At 34.6% G+C, this 24988-nt stretch overlaps 1 protein-coding gene across 2 annotated transcripts; it reads left to right on the top strand.

Annotated features, from left to right (window-relative positions):
• Positions 1-1341: 1341 nt before the first annotated feature.
• LOC108479334 (aconitate hydratase, cytoplasmic-like) lies at positions 1342-10203 on the top strand. 2 transcript variants are annotated; one of them, XM_053023626.1, is made up of 20 exons: positions 1342-1477; positions 2762-2866; positions 3012-3172; positions 3282-3374; positions 4001-4186; positions 4383-4544; positions 4999-5143; positions 5249-5391; positions 5478-5534; positions 5670-5749; positions 5873-5948; positions 6550-6735; positions 6940-7007; positions 7118-7236; positions 7384-7505; positions 7623-7721; positions 7807-8286; positions 8452-8550; positions 8802-9044; positions 9827-10203. In XM_053023626.1, exons 4-20 carry the CDS (start codon positions 3321-3323, stop codon positions 9893-9895), a joined length of 2388 nt encoding a protein of 795 aa, XP_052879586.1. In that variant the 5' UTR covers positions 1342-1477; positions 2762-2866; positions 3012-3172; positions 3282-3320; the 3' UTR covers positions 9896-10203. The 2 variants fall into 2 exon arrangements, with proteins under 2 accessions (XP_052879586.1, XP_017637362.1); XM_017781873.2 differs by lacking the exon at positions 1342-1477 and adding an exon at positions 1582-2376.
• Positions 10204-24988: the final 14785 nt, after the last annotated feature.

Below are 24988 nucleotides of genomic sequence, written 5' to 3'. Positions count from 1 at the left end.
TACATATTTTTAGTTATGTCTATTTATTTGTCTCTTTTAATATAGATTAATTGTACGCATTAATAACTAAAAAAATATGATGTCAACTAAATAAAAAAAATTAAAAAAGACTAAATAAAAATTAAAACTACAAAGTAACTTTGGAATTAAAATAAAGTTTAAAATTGAGGGACCTAAATAACAAATATCTCTAATTTATCTAAGATTTCCTCCTCGCCCACGTGAATTGTAAGGGCTTGGATTTGGAGGGTGTCCTCCTTGGTGCGATTTATTGTAAAAGCATACCATTATCGTATGTAATTTAGAATCATTTCATTTCCTAAATTGTTTTTTAATATTATTTTGATAAATTTTTTCATAATTTGATTTAACCTTGGCCGCCAGTATATATATATATATATATATATATATATATAAAAGTACAAAACTACTTTAAATTATTCTTAAAATTATATAAAAATACTTTATAATTTTAGGCTTAATTCACAATTTAACCTTTGAAGTATATTCATTTTCTCCTTTTCAGTACTTAATTTTCTTTTTTGTCTAAAATTGATATTTAAAATATCAATTTTTTCTATTTTGGTCAATTTTGTAACGGACATTAAACAAAATCTATTAGGCAATCCCGACCAATGGAAAAGTACCACGTGGCATGTTTTGACCAATGAAGAAAATGACACGTGGCAATTAGGATTACATTGTTTGTAATAATATTATTAATTTCAAGTAATTTCTCTTTAATTATTGTATCTTTTGTAAATTTTATTTTATATTCTATAAATTTATATATTTTTCTATATTTTATATTTATTCTGTATTTTTATATATATTTTTCTATTTTGCAGTTGCATTTAATAAAAGTAAATATTTATTTTTTACATAAAGACGCCTATATGATGTTTTGTGATTGGCTATAAATTTTTTTAACGTCTATAAAAAATTTGACTAAAAATATATTAAGTACTAAACTGAGAAGTAAGTACATTTAAAGTATCAATTTGAATAAAAAATTTAAATATTAAATTAAAAAATAAATATATTTTAGAAGTGAAATTGTGAATTAAGCCTGTAAATTTGAAAAAGATAAACAGCTGCAGTGGGAAAGGGAGAAAACAAGAATTGTCCACTGCGATTGGTCCCTCCCAACCTAAAAGGTCCATTTACACGACCAGATTTTCCTTTTTAATAAAGAAGCCAAATGTCCTTAATGGCGAATCGTAAACGTTGATTTGAAAGTTCAATAATTCTCAAACATTGGCTCCACTTGCATATACGTCCGCCCTACAGTAACTAGATGGACAACCATCAGATCATCGCATTGTTTGGTATTGTTGTATGATTGGTACAATCAAATTTGTTGGTGCTAACCGTTCCTAAACATTACTGCAGCTGATTAATTCTTGACCAGAAATTCAGGAGGAACTTGCATCTGAACTGGCCAGATCAGTTCTAGAAAGTGGGCACGCAGCTCAAGGTCCGTCCCTTTATTCGAATATGTTTCATAATTACTTTTAAAATTATAATTGTATTTATGCATCAAATATATTTGTAAAAGTTTATATAAATAATAAATAATGTTCATTTATCCCAAAATTAGCCATCATCATTATATAAAAAAATTATAATTATAAACAAAAATAAATAATATATTTCCTTAATTATAATAAAATTGAGATATTCTAAATATGCTCATACATAAAGCCTTTTTAATTGTAAAGAGTTTTGAATTACTCAAATTTGAGAGCTTAAAAAAAAAAAAAGGTCAAACTTATTTTTCCATGCAGAAATAAAATTTTAATTAGAAATCGCTTTTTGAGCCCCAAATTTGGATTTGAACACCGTCACCTCGGCTCGGCTCGATTTTACATGTTGACTCTTTCCTCATTCTCTCTCTCCACACGCTGTTACCTTTCTCATTGATTCATGTTTTAACGATATAAAGCCAGAAACGGCCATGAATTTCTGTTTGGTTCCTTACATTCATTGAATCATCTCCTTATCTTCTGCTCCTGATTACTGCCATTTTTATGTGAATTCGTGCCCGTTAAACCTTGTGATATTGATCTTTCGACGTCATGTATATAACGGCCTCATCTTCACCTTCTTCATCTCTCTTAAGAGCTGCTTCCGCTTACTCTCCAACTCTCTTCTTTCGTTCTTCCTTTCGGAATCTCACTTCCACCAATCAGGCCTCTCTTTCTGTTATCAACCACCACCGACGATCTCTTACCTCAACCGCCGTTCGCTCCTTCCACTGCTCTGTTCCGCGGTGGAGCCCCCGTCTCGATTGGAGATCTCCTCTTAACCTCCGTTCTGAGATCAGAGCATTTAACCCCATCATTGAACAGTTACAGAGGAAGTTTGCTACCATGGGTACTACTCTCCCAGAGTTTCGGAGTTTGTTTCTTTTGCTTGATTTTTGAATCCCATATTTAGCTTCCATTGAACTGCTTATTATATGATTTATTAATTTAACTCGATTAGTTAAGGTCTCTGTCAACCTCCTAAGTTCCAATAATGAGAAGTCTCAAATTTTAAAAAAATTGAATAGTTTTTTAGCCGAATAATAATTAAATTATCACTCATACTTTAAGGATCAAAAGGACAATTTGTATCAGCATAACGATTGTTAAAGGATATTTATCTAGCATCATTTTTACCAGATTTTAATCTTATGAAGTATCTTAAAACTGATAATTAAGTTGAAAATTGATCAGCTGAGAGTGTTTATTTAATTAACTTTTTTTATTATTTCCAGCCGCTGAACATCCGTTTAAGGCAGTTTTGACAAGTCTTCCCAAGCCTGGTGGCGGTGAGTTTGGAAAGTTCTATAGCTTGCCTGCGCTCAACGACCCAAGGATTGGTAAATTTTCTCGTACAGCTTATACATATAATATTGATTCACTTGATGACTGATATACTAATTCATGCCTGTGTCCAGTCTAGCAGTTTCGGTTAGTTGTGTGACTGATCATATGTGTTCCTTGTTTCTGTTGTACATATAATAGATAAACTGCCTTACTCTATCCGAATCTTGCTTGAATCTGCAATTCGTAATTGTGATAACTTCCAAGTAAAGAAGGAAGATGTTGAGAAAATAATTGATTGGGAAAATACTGCACCAAGGCAAGTCGAGATCCCCTTCAAGCCTGCTCGTGTTCTCTTACAGGTATTTGTTTAACCTATTTATATATATATATATATATGCATATACTTATTTCATTAAAAGAAATAAATAATGTTTGTTATATCTCTTATCCATTCTGCTTTGTTGCCAGGATTTTACCGGAGTGCCAGCCGTGGTCGACCTTGCTTGTATGCGTGATGCTATGCACAAGCTTGGCAGTGATACAAGCAAGATTAATCCTCTGGTGTGTTTGTTTATATCATTTGCATGAATGTTTACTCAAAGAGTGCTGAAAATTCGGTCTACCATTTTCTATTTTGTGAGGGATGAGCAATTTCTAGGTTATATAGGTTAAGGTTGCAATCTTTACATATTTTTGGCTTAATAAGGTATTAAGGGTGTCAATATTGAGAAAACTTTTACATATCAAATTTCTAGTTAGTGTGCAAGCATTTCCTACTGCTTTTTATCATGTTCTTAGCTATTCTATTTAGATTTTTCATTTTCCCTATAGTACCCCTATCGGCTCCTGTGTCTGACACATAATCGAGCAGTATAATCCTCCGAATATATGAAAATATATAGAAAAAATTGAGCCTACCCATGTCAAATGCACCCGTATTTGACATTCCCCTTTGACTTCGGGAAACATAAGCTTATTAATACGAGACATCTTGTTTTTCCTTTTTGATTCTTATTGCTGTGTATATCATCTATAGGCCGTTATGTAGAAATTTCTAACTGATATCAGTTCAATGATATGTAGTTTTAAATGCCCAATGTTCAATTACAACATGCCTGGGAATTTTGTAATAGTTTGTATGTCTACTCTATCTTTATTATGTTTTGCTGAAAATATCTAGTATTCAGGTTCCTGTAGATCTTGTTATCGATCATTCAGTTCAAGTTGATGTAACAAGATCAGAAAATGCTGTGCAAGCAAATATGGAGCTTGAGTTTCAGCGAAACAAGGAAAGATTTTCATTCCTTAAATGGGGATCTTCTGCCTTCCGTAACATGCTTGTTGTTCCTCCTGGTTCTGGTATCGTGCATCAGGTATGGTTTGTTAATTTGATAATTAGTGTACAATATGCAATAAATGCTTTTGACATAATGGTGAACATATCCTCATTTATTGCATGCATATAAGTCATAAACAAAGAAGCTTACAATTTTCTTTATGTTGAATTTTCTGTGGACATTAAATCATCTGAATATGGTGGCCAAGTGAGCTGACACTGTAACATTTCAGGTTAATCTTGAATATCTTGGTCGGCTCGTGTTCAACACCGATGGCATTCTCTATCCTGATAGTGTGGTTGGAACTGATTCTCATACAACCATGATAGATGGGCTAGGAGTAGCTGGCTGGGGAGTGGGAGGTATTGAAGCTGAGGCCGCCATGCTTGGTCAGGTAGGTAATGCCATAGGCCACCAATATTTTTACCCTTGGAAAAAAGCTGTTGATGATCGTTGCTAGTTAAAGTCTGCACCTCAATTGTAAGCAGAACATGATTCCTTTTTGCTTAGTAAGGCAACAAATTAATGTTTCGGTATGAAGTGCTAAAATGAATGGTTAAAAGGTGAATCTAAACTTTCACTGCAGGGTTGTGAAGTCTCTTTGAACTCAAGTTGCCTCATTAATTTGATTGTTTCTGCATGTGATCTTTGTCTCGATTACTTTTTTGTAGCCTTTATTTAGTGGCTTCTTTTTAGCTTCTTTCAATTTGCATTTTATGAATGCTTGTACATATCCAACTTTTTATTTTTTTTCTTTCAAAAAGGCTGTTCTTGTGCTTATTCATTTGCTTGAATATAAATCTCTATCATTTGCATTTTTTCTGATTAGTCTATTTTGAAATTAACAGCCGATGAGCATGGTTTTGCCTGGTGTTGTTGGATTCCAGTTATCTGGAAAACTAAGAAATGGTGTGACAGCTACTGACTTGGTTCTGACTGTGACACAAATGCTGAGGAAACATGGTGTTGTTGGCAAATTTGTTGAGTTTTATGGTGATTACTTCTCATGGGGCTAATCTGAAGTTATCTTTCCTTGCTTGTGTGGCTCTCGAATTCTTTATATAAGGTTTTACTTCTCTATTTTGTACAATTTTGTAGGGGATGGTATGGGTGAACTATCATTGGCTGACAGAGCTACCATTGCTAATATGTCTCCTGAGTACGGTGCAACCATGGGATTCTTCCCCGTTGATCACGTCACTCTGCAATATCTCAAATTGACTGGCAGAAGTGATGAAACAGTGAGTCTTCTACTACATAATATTACTGGCTTGATCTGCATTTATTAATTTGAAGCACTAGCTGACTTCCTTTTCCTTAAATTCAGGTGGCAATGATAGAATCATATCTCCGTGCAAATAATATGTTTGTTGACTATGACGAGGCAAGAACTTTTCTTCTTCTTCAATTTTTCTTGTTTAAGATTGTCAGCTTCCAGTTTTTCTACTAGTATTTGGATATAACTAATCTCTTCCTTTCTACTATTTTCTCTCTCTTTCTTTTTTTCTCCCAACTTCAGCCCCAACAAGAAAGAGTTTACTCTTCATATCTTGAACTAAACCTTGCGGAAGTTGAACCCTGTATTTCGGGACCTAAGAGGTTTGCCTTCTGTGCCAGTGTTTCTCATTTGTTTCGTTCAGGTTCAGAGCATTAGCTACTTTGTTTTTCTTTGGTATTTGATGTGTTGTACTAATTTGAGGTAGTTACTTCTAATCTTTTCAGACCTCATGATCGAGTTCCTTTGAGAGAAATGAAGGCTGATTGGAATTCGTGTCTTAATAATAAAGTTGGTTTCAAGGTGACTCTTGATCTGGGTGCATATCCAAGTTTTCATCATCTATGTCTTGATTAGAGCACATTTTCTTGTTTTACTTACAAAATTAATTATTGTGTATTGCTTGATAGTTTGTTTCTCTAACTTCCCCTGGGTTAGTTGAACAAAGCACGTAACAAGTTGATATAAACTATGATGATCAGGAAAACTAAGTATCTTTGATTGATGCGTTTTTTATATAACTTTCCATATAAGATAATTTCCTTATGTGACTAACTTAGTAATTGGTCTCAAACTTCTATCACGAATCTGACATAGAACAAGATGTCCACCTTGATTCTTCACATGGCTGAATTCTCTCTTTCTTTTTTCATTCTTTCTAGAACTTTTGCCTCTCTTATCTTCTGGAACTTTATAGTCCGCTTTTCTAGAAATCTGGTGACTATAGCAATTAGAATGTGAACCACTCGGTAGAAAAATAAGGGGAAAAAAAAAAAAGATTAGGTAGGAAAGGACGTGAAATAATCCAAGTTTAATCCGAACTCTGCTTTCATATGTAAATTTAACAGTATGACCTTCGGTTAAAACGTTTGAACACTCTGATGAACGTCTTACCATGTTGTAGGGCTTTGCCGTGCCAAAAGAGGCACAGGGCAAAGTAGCAAAATTTTCATTCCACGGGCAGCCAGCAGAGCTTAAACATGGTAGTGTGGTGATTGCTGCAATTACAAGCTGCACCAATACATCAAACCCTAGTGTCATGCTTGGGGCAGGTCTTGTTGCAAAGAAGGCTTGTGAACTTGGTTTACAGGTATGCCAAATTTTTGTTTATATGTTTTTGCTACTCTTTCCTTCTCATCGATCTCTCCTGCTCTCGTTTATTTTCTCCCTTACAGTTCCAGTTCTACTTCCTCCCCCCCCCCCTCCCTTTCTCTCTTTTTCTTCCTCTTCAGTAGAACTACACGAATGCTAATATAAATGTGCATAAAAATTTCCTTACATAATTATTCTTCAGGTCAAACCTTGGATAAAGACAAGCCTTGCACCAGGTTCAGGAGTTGTTACAAAATATTTACTTCAGAGGTATTCCTTAGTTTCCAGATGTATTTAAACTTGACTTAGAGTGATAACATTTGTAGAATATTTCTACATAATTATGAGATAATTGGTAACTAATTCTGGATTTGTTCCAGTGGGCTGCAAGAATATCTGAATAAGCAGGGATTTCATATTGTTGGATATGGCTGCACAACATGTATTGGAAATTCAGGAGACTTAGATGAATCAGTTGCCTCTGCTATTTCAGAAAATGGTACCATTATAAAATTTAACTTGGATAACATAAGCTCGTAAATACTGAACTATTGTGTTAGTTCTAATGTGTTAAGCGGTATTCCTTTTCCAAATTTAATGATCATTTTTCCACTTACTAATTGAAGTTAATTTTAATGGTATACAGACATTATAGCAGCTGCTGTGCTTTCTGGGAACCGGAATTTTGAGGGTCGTGTTCATGCCTTAACAAGGGCCAACTACCTTGCTTCACCTCCTCTAGTGGTTGCTTATGCCCTCGCTGGCACGGTACTTAATATCTAATAAGTATTAGTGATGTCTTTATTTGTAAAATATTTATCAAGATTAATATTCTCTTTATATGATCCAAATAATCTGATGACAACTCAAAATGTGATGATCCAGGTTGATATTAACTTCGATAAGGAGCCAATCGGAACAGGGAAGGATGGTAAGAGTGTATATTTTAAGGATATCTGGCCATCTACTGAAGAAGTTGCAGAGGTTTACGCCCTAAAATTTGCATAAAATGTCAACTTCCATGCATATAAGAATGAAATTAATATACTAGGGCTTCTCTGCTGTTTAGGCTGTTCAATCCAGTGTCTTGCCGAATATGTTCAAAAGTACTTATGAGGCTATTACAAAGGGAAATCCCATGTGGAATCAGCTATCAGTGCCTTCTTCCACTATGTACTCATGGGACCCCCACTCGACTTACATTCATGAGCCTCCATACTTCAAGAACATGACTATGGAGCCACCTGGTGCCCATGGTGTAAAGGATGCCTACTGCTTACTGAACTTTGGTGACAGCATCACAACAGATCACATTTCGCCAGCAGGAAGTATCCATAAGGACAGTCCTGCTGCAAAATTCTTACTTAACCGTGGGGTGGAGCGCAAGGACTTCAATTCATATGGAAGTCGTCGTGGTAACGATGAAGTGATGGCTCGGGGAACTTTTGCTAACATTCGCCTTGTGAATAAGCTGTTGAATGGGGAAGTTGGACCTAAGACAATACATGTCCCCACAGGAGAGAAACTATATGTATTTGATGCAGCAATGGTAAGTTCTTCAATGTTAAATGTATACCACAATTTAACATAAAACCGATTTGTTTTTCAATAGAAACAACTACATATCATTTTCCGTTTTTCATTAGAGAGAAACTAGTCCATTCTTGTTAGTTTTACAATCAAATTTTTGGTTTTGATTGGCATGTAATTGCAGAGGTATAAAGATGCAGGACACGACACCATTGTTTTGGCTGGAGCTGAGTATGGAAGTGGTAGCTCCCGAGATTGGGCTGCCAAAGGCCCAATGCTATTGGTAAGTCCTGATTTCGCCACAATGAGGAAATTCTTATTGGTCTTTACTTTTGTGCTTGTCCTTTTCTCTCTAGTAACCATGTTACTCTGACTTTTTAGTTTTCATGAAGTATTCATGTCCAGCACATATTTCGATATAAGTATGGGATGTTATCTACGAAACGAAAAGCTGAACATTCTTGTATAAGGCATTTATCTATATCTGATAATAGTCCCGAATTCAAGTAACGTGTTAATGTTTTGTATGAACAGGGAGTAAAAGCGGTAATTGCAAAAAGTTTTGAGAGAATCCATCGCAGTAATTTGGTAGGAATGGGAATCATTCCACTTTGTTTCAAGTCTGGTGAGGACGCGGACACACTAGGTTTAACAGGTCACGAGCGTTACACCATTGATCTCCCACGCAAAATAGATGAAATACGACCCGGCCAAGATGTGACTGTCACAACTGACAATGGGAAGTCTTTCACCTGCACTGTCCGCTTCGACACTGAGGTAATAAATGGTTTCACAATAATTTGTTATGACAAACGTAATCCATCATACATGTCTTTTATAATCTGCTATTGTCTGATTATCACTGCCTGGACATTTCAACATTCTTCCTTGTCTGAAATATACGTTACTCTCTTTTTTTTTTTTTTTCTTTAAGCATCTGTTTTGACAAATATTCAGACATGAATATGAAAATAAGATATTTTAATATATAAAAAAATTAAAAGTTAAATATGTTCATCTAAGAAACAACCTATTTAATACTTGTCCTTAAGTCCGAGTAAGGTAATTCCTTAGTCCTTACATGACATGTTTATCTACAGAAATCAAAGTTTACTTATTTCCAATCTTGCTGTGTTGCTTCAACTCTTTATTTTCTTGAAGTTTCCATCCAAAATCCATGTCCAATACATTCAGATATGAATATCAGAATATGATCTTTCAAAGACCTTCCAAATATATAGATAAACTTTTTTTTTTTTTTAAAAGCATAGTTGTTTAGGACACATAATCATGCAATGCACATCGAAATCCAAATAACATACCTTGTATCTTTATGCCTGGCAACTTACTGATGGAAAGTGTACATATTTATCTTGTACTCCAAGCAAATTAATGCTTGGGATGTGATGTGATTCCCTTGAACTGATGTATTCCTTGCATCAAACGCCACTGCATGTAAGCATAGTGAGAACAGTTTAAAAAGTTTATATGCTATACGTTTTTTGTTTTTTTTTGGGACTTTATAATACTAAAACTGAGCCTTGTGATTGAAACTGCAGGTTGAATTGGCCTACTTCAATAATGGTGGTATACTTCCATATGTTATCAGAAACTTGATGAAGCAGTAAATCCATGGGTTGGGAGCCTGCCTTTCCAAGATTTCCATCAAATGTAGAATGTGAGATGCAAATAAAAATAAGGCTATCAAATAACCGAAAATTTCCCATTACCGGGACTTGGTAGTTTCCCCCTTCAATTTAGTTTTGCAGACAGGCTGTGTCTGCTGGTGAAGAAGCAACATTATTATTTTGAGAAATGCAGTCAATTTTTTCCATCGGCATATTGATATTGCACACAAAATCATTAACCAATCTTCTAGTTTGCACATAATAAGGATGTTGAAATTTAAATATAATAATGATGTTGTTTTCATGAATTTAAACTCTCGAGATAACTGATCATCTTACTGCACAAATTTGATGTCAACCATGATTGGATTTTTGAGATTGGAGTGGCTGTTCGTTCATTGGGTTGCACATGGTGGAGATTATTCTTATGTTTTGAAGACTTTTGGCATAGTGTACTTGTATGCAGCGAAAAAGTAAAGCAAACTGACCCGATACTATATTACCAGACGTTTAATTAAAAAGCTGGAAATAATGCATTCTGCAAACATTTAAATAATAATTGAAAAAAGAAGAAGAAAAGAATCATAGTAGATGGAGAAAAGGCCGAAAGGACATCCACAGCAACGTGATTTTTCAGTTGAGAATATGGCAAAGGCCACACAATTGGAATTGGCATCCATATTCAATTCCCTAATTGACTATCATACTTAAAAATTGATACCTCTTGGTTCTTGATTTTCTATTTTGATAGTGAATGAATTGATATATAATATATAATTAATATAAATAGAATATATTATGTTGGAGTATATAAACTTTTTATTTATAAAATTTTATATATGGAATATATAATTACTTATTATATGAATTATTAAATTTTGATATTTAAAACTCAGGTAATATAATTTTACTTTTACTTTTTTTTTTACTATAAAGATAAATAATTCAATATAAATTTTATTTTTTATTTTTATTAAAAATTATTAACAAAAGTCTTTTAATATAATCGAATTCTTATTTATAAGTGTGATAAATTTTTTATTAAATAAATTTATTTAATCAAATATTTAAAAATTTAATAAAATTAGAATTATCTATTCATATATATGATAAGTCTTATAAATAATAGTTTAAAATAACAATTAATATAATGAAGAATAAAGATCATAATGGTTTAGGGTTTTATATATATAATAGATAATTTTCAATTGAAAATAATAAAATATAATTATTATAAAAATATTTTAATTACTATTAAATTATAAATTTCATTATATTTTAATATTATCATATATTAAATAAGTACAATCACATTATAATTAGTAATAATACATTTGAATAAATATAATCATAATTAATTATCATAAAATTCAATTAGACAGACCATAATAAATCTATACATGTATTTTCAATTGAAAATAATAAAAATTCTAATTAATTATAAAAATATTTTAATTACTATTAATTAAATTATAAATACATTATATTTTAGTATAATATGGTGTTAAATATAACATATTTTTTTAAATTATTATATGTAAGTTTCCTTTTGAAGTTACAGGTATGGTTAGATTGTAATTACAATGAATAAATTCAATAACTATAATGATTAAACTAAAATAAATCTATATAATATCTAAATATGATGGAATATAAATAAGAATAAATATGGACTGAGAACACATACATGATTTATACAAGTGAAACTCGAGCTTAGTATCTTAAAGTTCTTAAGGCATTGACCCTACCATTAAGTTACGGTCTCATTGATTGTAAGTTTATTTAAAAAACATAAAGTGGTCAATGATAATTATATTTTGTTTTTCTCTTTACTTTTTTTCTTTTTAATAATTTTTATGTAAATAGATTTAGCTATTTAAATTTTAATTTAATTGTATATTAACTTTGAGATAATTTTTATATTATAATGCTTTTAATAAATTTTTTCCATAAAACATTCTAAATAATAAAACTGACTAATTTTAGATAAAATAAATTGAATTCATCTCGATGCTAATCTATAATTGAATTAAATATAAATTTAAAATACTTAATTTTAATTGAAATTAAATATATTTTTTATGAAAAAGCAAATAAATTTAATTTTATAGCGCTATAATATGTAATTAATTTTTATTTTATTGTAATTAAAATTGCTAAAATGAATAAAAATAGGAAACATATAAACAAATAATAATGGCATAATTATATTTGAAATTTGTTTATGAAATTTTATTCAAACCTAATGGATAAAAGGAAATTCTTAAAACTATAGGAATAAGTGCACTTCAGATGAATATCTTTTACCAAAAGAAAAATAACTACTTAAATAGTTGTGCACTGTTTTTTTTTTTAATTTAAGAAGGAAAAAAAGTCAACCATTAAGAGTCACTAGAAAGCAAAAATTAATCACCAAACTCACATGAATATCTTGAAAAATTAAAATTTAAAAAAAAGTGTGAAACACCATCCCTTTTAAATAGCACCATTCAACTTTGTTATTTTTATTTAATTTATAATTGAATTGGATAGACATCAAAAGTCATTATATAAATATATAAATATATCAAAATTATAATATAAATTATTTCTAAGGTATTATAATATAAATTACTAATATATAATTTTTATAAATATTAAATACCTTAAAACAAATTATAAAATATAAATATAATAAAAATGATTTTTATCATTTTTATAATAGAGAAGACTTTAAGCTATTAAATAGCATAATTATTATGGAGTTGTCCATCAATAAACTTCAGCATTGACTTCAACCGGAAAATCATTACTCTTGCATCATTTATTTATGTATTTGACTTTTGATTTTTTTTAAACGGAAATTGTATAGTTAGCGATACCTACTTGATAAAATTTCCCATTTTGATACGGATCTTAATAAAAATTTAACCTCGATTGATAGGTTTGGACCTAATTTTATCTAAAATAAATTTAAAATTTTTGTCCAAGCTTGATAAAATGTTAAAACTCGAACTTGGCTCGACCCACCTATATTAAATTTTTTATTTTATTTTTATATAAAAATTAAAAATATAATTCATCAAAACACTAAGAACATTAAAATAAATATTTCCGATAAATTGAAATAAATTTAAAAAAGTCTTTATACTTAAATAATACTAAGATTGGTATGCAATTTAACAAATAAATATCTCTAAAATAATAGTAAAATTAACAATAATACAAGAATTATAAAATATCTAATAATAACAACATAATAGTAGAACATAATAGTGAAATGACAACACAACAGCAGGAAAATAATGAAAAAACGTAGGAAAACAATAGTTTTTCTTTTTTCAAAATTCAGGCGGGCCAAGCCAGGCCCGAGCCAAAAAACCTTACCCGAGACTCGGCCCGTTTTCTAAATAAACCTCTTTTTTTTTTGTCCAAGCCCATTTTTCGGACCTATATTTTTGCTCAAACTCTCCAACTTTTCGAGCTGGCATTCGGCTTGAGTCAGGGGGTCCGACCCATGTACAAATCTAAGAATACTCTTTGAGGCATGATTATCTAAAGTAATTTTATATTAATTGTAGAATAATATCATGGTTTTAATGATTTTATGATACAGAAATAATATGGGTGAAAAATATTTATGTAACTAATATATTTAATAAAATTCCATATACAGTTAATTGAAGCTTTAGTTATAATAAAGTTAATTATCTATCATGTATTGTGTTTTAAATTCAAATTTTATTATAATTAATTTTTATTGATTTATTATATAAAGAGATAAAATACTCTTATAAAATAAAAGTTAATTTGCATATAAAAAGTATTTTAATAATTTTATAATTGAGTTAGTGTTCGATTGATTCGTGATACAAACTCATTAAAACACTTAAAATAAATATAAATTAAGGGTAAAAGACACTTACATTCTCAAGTAAAATACATTTATCTCTATAGTTTAAAATTTTCTACTTATGTTTAAATAAAATCTCATTACTCCTTTAAATCTATTTATTAAGCAAATTTTAAATAAAATAATTATTGTCGTAACCATTTTTTGAAAAAACGGTATCGACTTGGAGAAAAAAAAATGAAAACAGGAGTCGCCACCAATCTTTTTAAGTGTGATCGGATCACCTTAAGTTAATCATTTTAATAAAAGTTAAGATTTACTAAAACGATAATTTTTGGTCTACGAAAATCGAAAATGAGTTCGGGAGTCGGTTACATACGAGGAAGGATTAGCACCTCGATACGCCCAAAATTGGTACCTAGTTGATTAATTAGTGTCTTAGTGTCGAAAATTTGAAAACTTGAAAGAATTTAAAATATGATCCTCTTTGTAAAGAAAATGCTCAAATGTTAAGGACCTTCTCGTCTCACAATATAAAATGTCACATCCAAGAAGTTAGGACACGACATCTTGAATTTTCGAGAACGAGCTTGCCTTTTATATAAAAATTTGTGTATTTCAAAAGTTATTCAGTTAGTTAAGGTGAACGAGGAAAATCGAAACCCAGTAAGTTAGGCACGTTTCTCAATTCTCAAACACCGAATATTGCATTTACTTGCAAAATCTTATTTCGAGGTAACAAAATGCCATACCCAGAAGTTAGGGCACAACACTCGTAACTCGAGAATAAGTATTTTCAAAACTCATGTCATGATTTAAAAGAGTATTCCGTTATTTAGGTTAAAGGAGAAAATCAAACCCAATAAGTTAGGGCACGATTGTCTCGAATTACCAAATACGGAATATTTACTTTATGAAAGAATTATTATTGGGTTGGATATAATGATAATAAGAATAATATTAAAGTAAAGTAAACAATAATACTATATATAAATATATATATATATATGTATATAATAGAAATACACACTACTATATAATAATAATAATAATAAATATAGAAATACAAAAAGCAAATATAATAAAAATATTAAATTAAAGTAATAAAAACAATACTATATATAAATATATATATATATACATAAAAATATACACTAATATATAATAATAATAGTGATAGCAAAAATAATGAAAATATGAGTAATATTAATAATATATTAGAATACAAAAGTAAAGTAATAACAATAGGGTGATAATAATAATAATAATACAAACAATAATACATATATATATAATAATAGTAGTTAGAAATAAAAAATAATAAAAGTAACAATAATGATAGTAATAATATAAATAAATATGGAGAGGGCATATATAATATAATAATAATATAAATAATAATATATACATGAGAAATAATAATAATAATATAAATAATAGTAAAAATAATAAAATAATAAAACAAAGCTCTCAACTCACTTTCTCCCTCTTTTCTAAATCCGGCCGTTGGTCCGGCTTTGCTTCGGTCATGGACCCCCACGGTCACATCGCCACGCCACCAGACATCTACAATGGGACCTCAAAAAACCTTTTTCGTAATGAAAATATGGGTAAGCTTCTTACTTTTATTTTTACTTTCAGTATAAAAAAACAAAATAAAATTGAAAGGAAAACAATAAACAAACAAAGAACTAAAGATGAGAATAGACAAAAGAAACCTCTTTGCTTTGATCTTTGATTAATCTCCAAAACTAGCCTTTCCAAGAAACAAAAACAACCTTCTTTCCAAAAAACAAAAACACCTCTAAAAAACAAAAAAACTTCTTCCAAAACAAAGAATAATCCTCCTCCAAAAAACCAAAAACCCACCCCTAAAAACAAAGTCTTGGCTTTTATAGCCAAATTTTACAAGTGGAGTGGTTGGGGTGGTTTAGGTGGCCAAGGGTGGTGGAGTTGGTGGCCAAGGTGGGTGGCCAACAAAGGTGGTGGAGTAGGTGGCCAAGGTTTTTATTTATTTATTTTTTTTTTTTTTGTGTTTGGGTTGGGATTAGGTTGGGCCAAAATTGGGTTTGGGATTGTAACTAGATAATAGGCTAGGTTTAATTCGGGTTTGACTTTATTGGGTCCCGGGCAAAATTTGGGTCTTACAGCTGCCCCTCTTTGCTCATTATCATGTAATGAGAATGGAGCAAAGACTACAAAAAGACCAATTTTGCCAGGACTCGCCGAGTCTTGAGTTCTTGATCTTCTTTAAAATGGCCTCTTGACGGCTTCAATCTGCTTCACTGCAACTCAGGAAGGCGATATCCGCTATCTTTGATCTGCTTCACTGTAAGCACAGGAATGTCAGATTTGCTATCTTCGATCCGTTCCCTATAAGCACAGGGATGCCAAATCTGCTATTTTCAACTTGTTCCCTATAAGCACAGGGATGTCATGCTAAAATCTTCGATCTACTTCACTGTAAGCACAGGAATGTCAGATCTGCTATCTTCGATCCTTTCCCTATAAGCACTGGGATGCCAAATCTGTTGTTTTCAACTTGTTCCCTATAAGCACAGGGATACCAAATCTGATGTTTTCAACTTGTTCCCTACAAGCACAGGGATGCCATGTGAAATCTTTGATCCGCTTCACTCGTAAGCACAGAATGTCGATCGCTATCTTCGATCCGCTCCCTATAAGCAGTGGATGCCAATCGATGTTTTCAACTTGTTCCCTATAAGCATGTGGATGCCAAATCGATGTTTTCAACTTGTTCCCTATAAGCACGTGGATGCCATGTTGAAATCTTTGATCCGCTTCACCGTAAGCACAGAATGTCGATCGCTATCTTCGATTTGTTCCTATAAGCAGTGGATACCAAATCGATGTTTTCAACTTGTTCCCTATAAGCAGTGGATGCCATCTGAAATCTTTAATCGCTTCATTGTAAGTACAGGAATGTCGATCTGCTATCTTCGATTTGTTCCTTATAAGCATGTGGATGCCAAATCATTGTTTTCAACTTGTTCCCTATAAGCATGTGGATGCCATGCTGAAATCTTCGATCCGCTTCATCGTAAGCATAGGAATGTCGATCCGCTATGGCGAATAAAACTACTCGAAAAAAGGCGTAATTAAAATGATGAGATCAAATTAAAGATATTAAGCATAACAAAATTTTGTTCTTGGAGATAATTTTGATTGAGTTATTAATATGTTTTTGATATAAGGAAAAAATGAAGAAAGGAAAATAAGGCGACTAAACTTCTTTGAACTCACCCAATCAAAAAGCCTTCAATTCTTACAAGAGAATAGAAGAAATCATACTTTCATACAATATCTTAATTGAATTCTATGTAATGATCAATAAATTCGATTTAATTCTCTATCCATACGTGCAAAAATCGTAACAAGAATCTATTCCATAGCTATAGCTATTTGGAACTGGAATTGACGAACATTCGATCTGTTCCCTATAAGCACAGGGATGCCAAATCTGCTGTTTTCAACTTGTTCCCTATAAGCACAGGGATGCCATGCTAAAATCTTCGATCTGCTTCACCGTAAGCACAGGGATGCCAAATCTGCTATCTTCGATCCGTTCCCTATAAGCACAGGGATGCCAAATCTGTTGTTTTCAACTTGTTCCCTATAAGCATGTGGATGCCAAATCGATGTTTTCAACTTGTTCCCTATAAGCAGTGGATGCCATGCTGAAATCTTGGATCCGCTTCATTGTAAGCACAGAATGTCGATCTCGCTATCTTCACCGCTCCTCCGCAACTTCAGGAGATAAGACTTGTTTTGATCTTCTTCCACTGAAACTTCAAGGAGATCTGCTGTGGCTTTTAGCCTCTCCAATGCCATTTCGGAAGAAGAGGTTTGTGAAACTTCAAGGAGATCTGTTGTGGCTTTTAGCCGCCCAACGCCATTTCAGGAAGAAAAGATCCTCTGAAACTTCAAGGAGATCTGTTGTGGCTTTTAGCCGCTCCAATGCCATTTCAGGGAAAAAGAAATTTGTATTTTCCACTGTTACCCTACTACTTGGGGTTTAAGGCCCATCATCTTCGATCTATTTCCCAACCGCTAAGGGTTAAGATCAGAATTCAACTGTTACCCTCATTGGTTGGGGGTTAAGATTTGTAAATCCAACCTGTTACCCTCATTGGTTGGGGGTTAAGATTTGTAAATCTTCAGCCTGTTACCCTACTACTTAGGGGTTTAAGGTTTGTAAATTCGGCTTGTTACCCTACTGCTTAGGGGGTTAAAGCCCATAATTTTTTATCTGTTTCCCTATTGCTTAGGGGGTTAAGATCTGTATCTTCGATCTGTTTCCCTACTGCTTAGGGAGATAAGATCTGCAATTCGGTCTGTTACCCTACCGATTAGGGGTTTAAGACCCTTCGTCTTCGATCTGCTTCCCTACCGCTAGGGGTTAAGATCTCAGAATCTTCACTTGTTACCCTACCGCTTAGGGGTTAAGGCTTGTAAATTCGACTTGTTACCCTACTGCTTAGGGGGTTAAAGCCTATCATCTTCGATCTGTTTCCCTATCGCTAGGGGTTAAGATCTTCATCTTCGATCTGCTTCCTACCGCTTAGGAGATAAGATGCAATTCGATTTGTTACCCTACCGATTAGGGGTTTAAGACCCTTCGTCTTCGATCTGCTTCCCTACTACTTAGGGGTTAAGATCAGTAAATCTTCAACTGTTACCCTACCGCTAGGGGCTTAAGGCTTGTGAATTCATCGATTCTAGGAACATCACCGTAGAATCGGGCCCATATATTTATGCTTATGTCAAATGATTAGGATGCTATGATCGAAATGAATCAAATGCTTCTAACTAGATGTGTTATGAATGTGTCAAATAATTAGGATGCTATGATTGAAATGAATCAAATGCTCCTAACTAGATGTGTTATTATATGAATGTAGAAATGTTATGAGCCCTTTTTAAAAAGGCTTAAAGTATCATCGTGCGTTGTTCATTAGGACATTATCACGACGTATTATGTTTGGCATCTTGTTCTACTGGTATTCTTGATGTAAAAGTCAAAGAAACAATCACATTTTGCTCGGAAAGCTTGCCCCACTGTAATTTTAGAGTCCCTTCCACTGTACCTTTTAGGACATAAAGTTTGTGCCTCCTACTGCAATTTCAGAGGAATAACATTTGGTTTCTTCCATCCATTCCGCTGCAACTCAAAGGCATAGTATTTGTATCATCTTCAATCAGTTTGATCTGTTACACTATTCCCTGGGTGTAATGACCAGATGTACATGAATGCAAAGTATCATTTCTTTTCTCGAGAATGACCCTCTTTTACACTTAGGTTGACATCACTCGTCATTTGTCGAGGTTGTATCACTGATGAAATGTCTTGTCTTTTGGTTCAACCAATAAAGAGTCCAAAGAGATAATATTTCCAACCCTTAAGCTTGGTGAGTTCTAAACAATAGTCCTGTTTTAGGTTTTTGTATTATTTAGAAACTTCCAGTGTAATATGCAAAACTTCTTTTGTGAAAGTGTTATTAGTCCATTAATCATTATTTCAATGCAAAATGCTTGAAAAAGATTATAACAATGACAAAACTGAAATTTATCAGAAACAACATTTGAAGGGAATATATTAATCACAGTCAACAAACATTGCTGGAATACAAAATGAATAAAAGGGAATAGGTGCCCCAGATATCGCAGCGTGAGTTTCTGTACTGACTTCTTGAGGACTCCTTTTTTTGCCCAATATGTGTTTAGGGGATCTAGAGTACTCTTGTAGATGCCCCAAGATGTAACATCTCTCCTCCTTGTTAATTCAGGTACCATAAGACCATCGCATGCCCCACCTTTGATCAAAATTTGAATCGCCCTTTACGGGTTTTCAATTCAAAATCACTTTGGTCTCAAAGAGCTCTTTGCGAGTTTTCACCCTGGCCTCTCCTTTTTTTTTTTAGACAAAGTATTTCTTAACCGAATCTAAATTCACGGGATTGGATAAGGTTTTGCCATCCATTTCAGCCAATATCAATGCTCCGCCAGAAAAGGCTTTCTTCACCACATAAGGCCCTCCCCAATTCGGCATCCATTTTCCTCTGAAGTCTTTTTGTATAGGCAGGATCTTTTTCAAGATTAGGTCTCCTCGTGGAACTCTCTCGATGAACCTTTTGTTGTAAGCTCGCATCATTCGCTTTTGGTACATCGACCATGGCGAATAGCCCGTAGCCTCTTTTCTTCAATCAAATTCAACGATCGATCCGGATCGGATCCATTTCGCTTCATCCAACTTTACTTCTGACAAAACTCTGAGGGAAGGAATCTCAACCTCGATAGGTAAAACTGCCTCCATTCCATAGACTAATGAGAAAGGTGTTGCCCCAGTAGAAGTTCTGATAGACGTTCGATAAGCATAGAGGGCGAATGGTAGTTTCTCATGCCAATCTTTATAAGTTTCTGTCATCTTTCCTACAATCTTCTTGATATTCTTATTGGCTGCTTCGACTGCACCGTTCATCTTCGGGCGATACGGTGACGAGTTGTGGTGTCTGATCTTGAACTGACTGCAGACATCCGCTATCGTGTTATTGTTCAAATTCAATGCATTGTCAGATATGATCCTTTCCGACATTCCATATCGACAGATGATTTCCTTTTTCAGGAACTTGCTAACTGCTGATTTAGTGACATTGGCATATGAAGCGGCTTCCACCCATTGGTGAAATAATCGATGACCACAAAGATGAAACGATGCCCATTTGAAGCTTTTGGCGAAATTGGCCTAATCACATCCATGCCCCACATCGACAAAGGCCATGGCGAAGTCATGACATGCAGAGGTGAAGGAGGTACATTAATCTTGTCTCCATAGATTTGGCACTTATGACATCTTTTGGCGTAGTTAATACAGTCTCCTTCCATGGTGGACCAATAATAACCGAACCTCATAATTTGCCTGGCCATTGTAAAACCATTAGCGTGTGTCCCACAGACGCCCTCATAGACTTCTTCCAAGATTTTCTTAGCCTCAATGGCGTCTACACATCTTAATAGTACCTGATCCTTCCTTCTTTTGTACAGGATCTCCCCATCTAAGACATAGTCACTGGCCAGTCTTCTCAACGTTCTCTTGTCGTTCTCAGTAGCTTGGTGGGGGTACTCACGATTCTTCACATATCGTAGGATATCATAGTACCAAGGGTGATCATCATTTTCCTCTTCTTCTTCCAGGTTGTAACAATGAGCCGAGGCCTCGTAAATGCTCATTTGGATTGGTTTCACATCCTCTGGTTGGTTCACCTTGATCATAGAAGCTAAAGTTGCTAGGGCGTCAGCCATCTGATTTTCTTCTCGTGGGAGGTAGTAGAAGACAATATCATCAAACTCTTTAATTAACTCAAGGATCAACTTTCGGTAATTGATCAATTTGGGGTCTTTTGTCTCCCATTCACCTTTGAGTTGATAAATCATTAGGGCAGAATCTCCATATACCTCTAACACCTTGATTTTACGTTCTATGGCCGCACGTATTCCCATGATGCATGCTTCGTATTCTGCCATATTATTCGTGTAGTCAAAATCCAATTTACTAGTGAATGGATAATGATCTCCGTTCGGGGACACCAGAACTGCCCCGATTCCGTTACCCACGGCATTTGATGCTCTGTCAAAGTTTAGCTTCCAAGGGTGACTTTCTTGAGGGTTTTCTTCTGCGGTTGCTATGCACATTAGATCTTCATTTGGGAAATCAAAGTTCAGAGGCTCGTAGTCCTCTAGGGCTCTGCTGGCTAGGAAATCTGCTATCACACTTCCTTTTACGGCCCTTTGGTTCACATAGACTATATCGAATTCAGAAAGTAGAATTTGCCATCGGGCCATTCTTCCGTTTAAGGCAGTCGACTCCATCAAGTATTTCAGAGGGTCCATTCTAGAGATTAGCCAAGTTGTGTGATACAACATGTATTGTCTCAGTCTTCGGGTTGTCCAGATCAAGGCACAGCACAACTTTTCAATGAACGAGTATCTCGTCTCACACTCAGTAAACTTTTTACTGAGGTAATATATCGCTCTTTCTTTCCTTCCCCATTCATCGTGTTGGCCAAGCACGCATTCCATAGAATTTTCAAATACCGTCAAATACAGTATCAGTGGCGTATCTGGATTAGGTGGTGTCAACACTGGGGCATTAGACAAATATTACTTAACTTTGTTGAAAGTCTTCTGGCATTCTTCGTCCCAACCACCAGGGTTGTGTTTTTTAAGGAGACGGAATATGGGGTCACATTTCTCGGTTAGTTGTGAAATAAACCGAGCGATGTAATTTAGTCTTCCTAGGAATCCTCGAACTTCCTTCTGAGTATGTGGTGAAGGTAACTCTTGTATGGCTTTGACTTTATTTGGGTCAATCTCAATCCCTTTTCCACTGACCACGAATCCTAGCAGTTTACGACGACCGCTCTCAAGGTACATTTTGCAGGATTGAGTTTCAACTGGAATTTTCTCAACCTCAAAAATAATTTCCTCAAGACTTGCACATGCTCTTCTTCAGTCCGAGATTTGGCGATCATGTCGTCGACGTAGACTTCAATTTCTTTATGCATCATATCATGAAATAGGGTTACCATGGCTCTCTGATATGTTGCTCCCGCATTTTTCAATCCGAACGGTATTACTTTATAGCAAAAGGTTCCCCACATGGTCACAAATGTAGTTTTATTCATGTTTTCAGGATGCATCTTGATCTGATTGTACCCCAAGAAACCATCCATGAAGGAGAAAAGTGAGTAACCTGCCGTGTTGTCCACTAAGGTGTCGATATGAGGCAACGGGAAATTATCTTTTGGGCTGGCCTTGTTTAAGTCTCTGTAGTCTACACATATCCGCACATTTTCATATTTTTAAGGGACGGGGACGATGTTGGCTACCCATTCCGAGTACTTAACTACTTGTAAGAAACCAGCATCAAATTGCTTCTTGACCTCCTCTTTTATTTTCAACAGAACATCGGGCCGCATCCTTCGAAGCTTTTGCTGAACTGGCTTGCATTCTTCTTTGATGGGGAGCCTGTGTACCACAAGGTCAGTACTTAGCCCAGGCATATCTTGATATGACCATGCAAAGACGTCCTTGAACTCTTGGAGTAACTCAATAAGGTCCCGCTTTGTCTCTGTGGTGATGCAAACTCCGATCTTTACTTCTCTCCTTTCTAGTTCATCTCCCAAGTTTACGACTTCTACGGTCTCTTTGTGGGGTAAAATTTGTTTCTCCTCGTGTTCCACCATCCTTAACAAGTCGGGGGACAAGTTACAGTCTCCGTCATCTTCAAAGTCCTGAGATCCTTCTAGACACATATCCCGCTCAAAAGGAGACTCTGAATGAGTAGCAACGTTACTCACATCATTGATATCTGAAGACCTGTTGTACGTACGAAGGAAGATACAAAGAACAAGAGAATCTAAGAACAAAGATGTGTATGGTATGATCATGAATGAAAAATATTTGCATGGAATAAGTCGAAAGGATGCATTTTATTGAAATAACGATTTCGAACATAAGCCTATTTCACAAAAGGACACTTCTTACTCCTAGGCCTAGAGTAATAAGTGTGTTTTGGACATTACTCTGAGTTAGTTCTAAAGACTACAGGAATCTCTTCCACAGTCCAATTATTCAGAACGCTTCCAGGCTCATAGGGGCGAATGCCCGACAAATTCTCTACCCCAGTTCCTTCTTCATATGTGGCGTGATGTCCAAACTCTCCATCATTCCTTCCAAGATTTCCTTTCTCGACGTCTTGCGCTCGGAGTGAATGAACCCTCCAGACACAAAAGTCTTCGATATATGGGGGAAGATCATTGGTTCCCATTCGATTTCTCCCCTGCTCAATCGCGCTCTCCTTCTTTCTTGCTTCTTCTCAAGTTCCTACTTTCTTTGTTTCATGTCCGGCTTAAACCCTAACCCAAAACGGTCTTGTTTGTCCTTCATCATTGGTAAATTAATCCTTCCCTGGAGGTATCTCCCGAGTCCTCTTCCGGGTAGAGCCCCCTTTCCAACAGTTAACCGTAGTCCCATTCTTGTAGTCTCAGATAACCTGGGCATTGGAATCTTATTTCCTTCGATGATGAACGTCGCGTTCACAAACTCCAAAGATCGAAAAGAGCACTCGATCGCTTCATCATTTGTCTCCAGATATGGGGCATCACTGGTTATTACCGCGATGATGTCTTCTTCAGCATTGATTGTTACTAACCGACCTTCGGTCACTAATTTCAACTTTTAATGCAGCGATGAAGGGACTGCCCCCGCTGAGTGTATCCATGGCCTCCCCAATAGGCAATTATATGAAGGCTTAATGTCCATGACCAAGAAATCTACCTCGTATGTGCTCGGCCCGATTAAGAGGGGTACTTCAATTCTCCCCATTACCCTCCTTTCCGTGCCATCAAATGCTCTCACTACACTTTGGCATGTCTTCATATGGGAACTATCCACTGGCAACCTACTCAACGTGGATAGGGGTAGGACATTCATCTGAGACCCATTGTCAATCAATACCCCGTTAACGTGTACCCTTTACAATGAGTCGTGATATGCAAAGCTTTAGTTGATCATCTATTTTGGCGGTACCTCATCGTCATTGAAGAATATGAAGTTGTCGGCCCTTATATTGTTGACTAAGCGGTCTAGTTTGTTTGAGAGATATCGTTAGCAACATAAGTTTCATTCAGCACCTTCATCAACGCTACGATGAGTTTGAATTTAAAAGTAAGGCCAAGATCTGATATACTGCGCTTATTTGTTTGTACAACCGTTTCTCGACACTATATTCATTGTGCTTTAGGAATTTTAAGAATTCCTTGGTTTCTTTTCGACCACCGATTCATCAACAGTTGGTTCATGCCCCGCCGGCTTCTCTTTCTTTTGCTCAATTGCTAATGATTTTTCTTTAACCTGCTCGACTTTTGTATTTGGGGTATAACGCCTTCATGTAGCGTATAAAACCTTCATCTTGAACTTTCTCTGATGCATTAATCGGGGTCTCCTTTCCCGGGAATGTCACATTGCAGCTATAGTTCCACGGTACCCTTTTGCTATCTTTATAAGGAAAAGCAACGGGCTTTTGGATAATGACCTTTGGCGCAACTCGTGCCCCAGCTTCATTCATTCTCGGACGTGATATGATAACCACTGGGTGGTTGACCTTGTGAACATCCTTCATCGACCCCTCTTCGGAGGCACACACATATGTTCCTTCTGGGTTCCTAATATACTCGAAGAAT

The sequence above is a fragment of the Gossypium arboreum genome, chromosome 12, assembly GCF_025698485.1.
Source record: "Gossypium arboreum isolate Shixiya-1 chromosome 12, ASM2569848v2, whole genome shotgun sequence".
NCBI lineage: Eukaryota > Viridiplantae > Streptophyta > Magnoliopsida > Malvales > Malvaceae > Gossypium > Gossypium arboreum.
The sequence above is the reverse complement of the archived record's forward strand: the minus strand, read 5'-3'. Positions and strand labels throughout refer to the sequence as shown.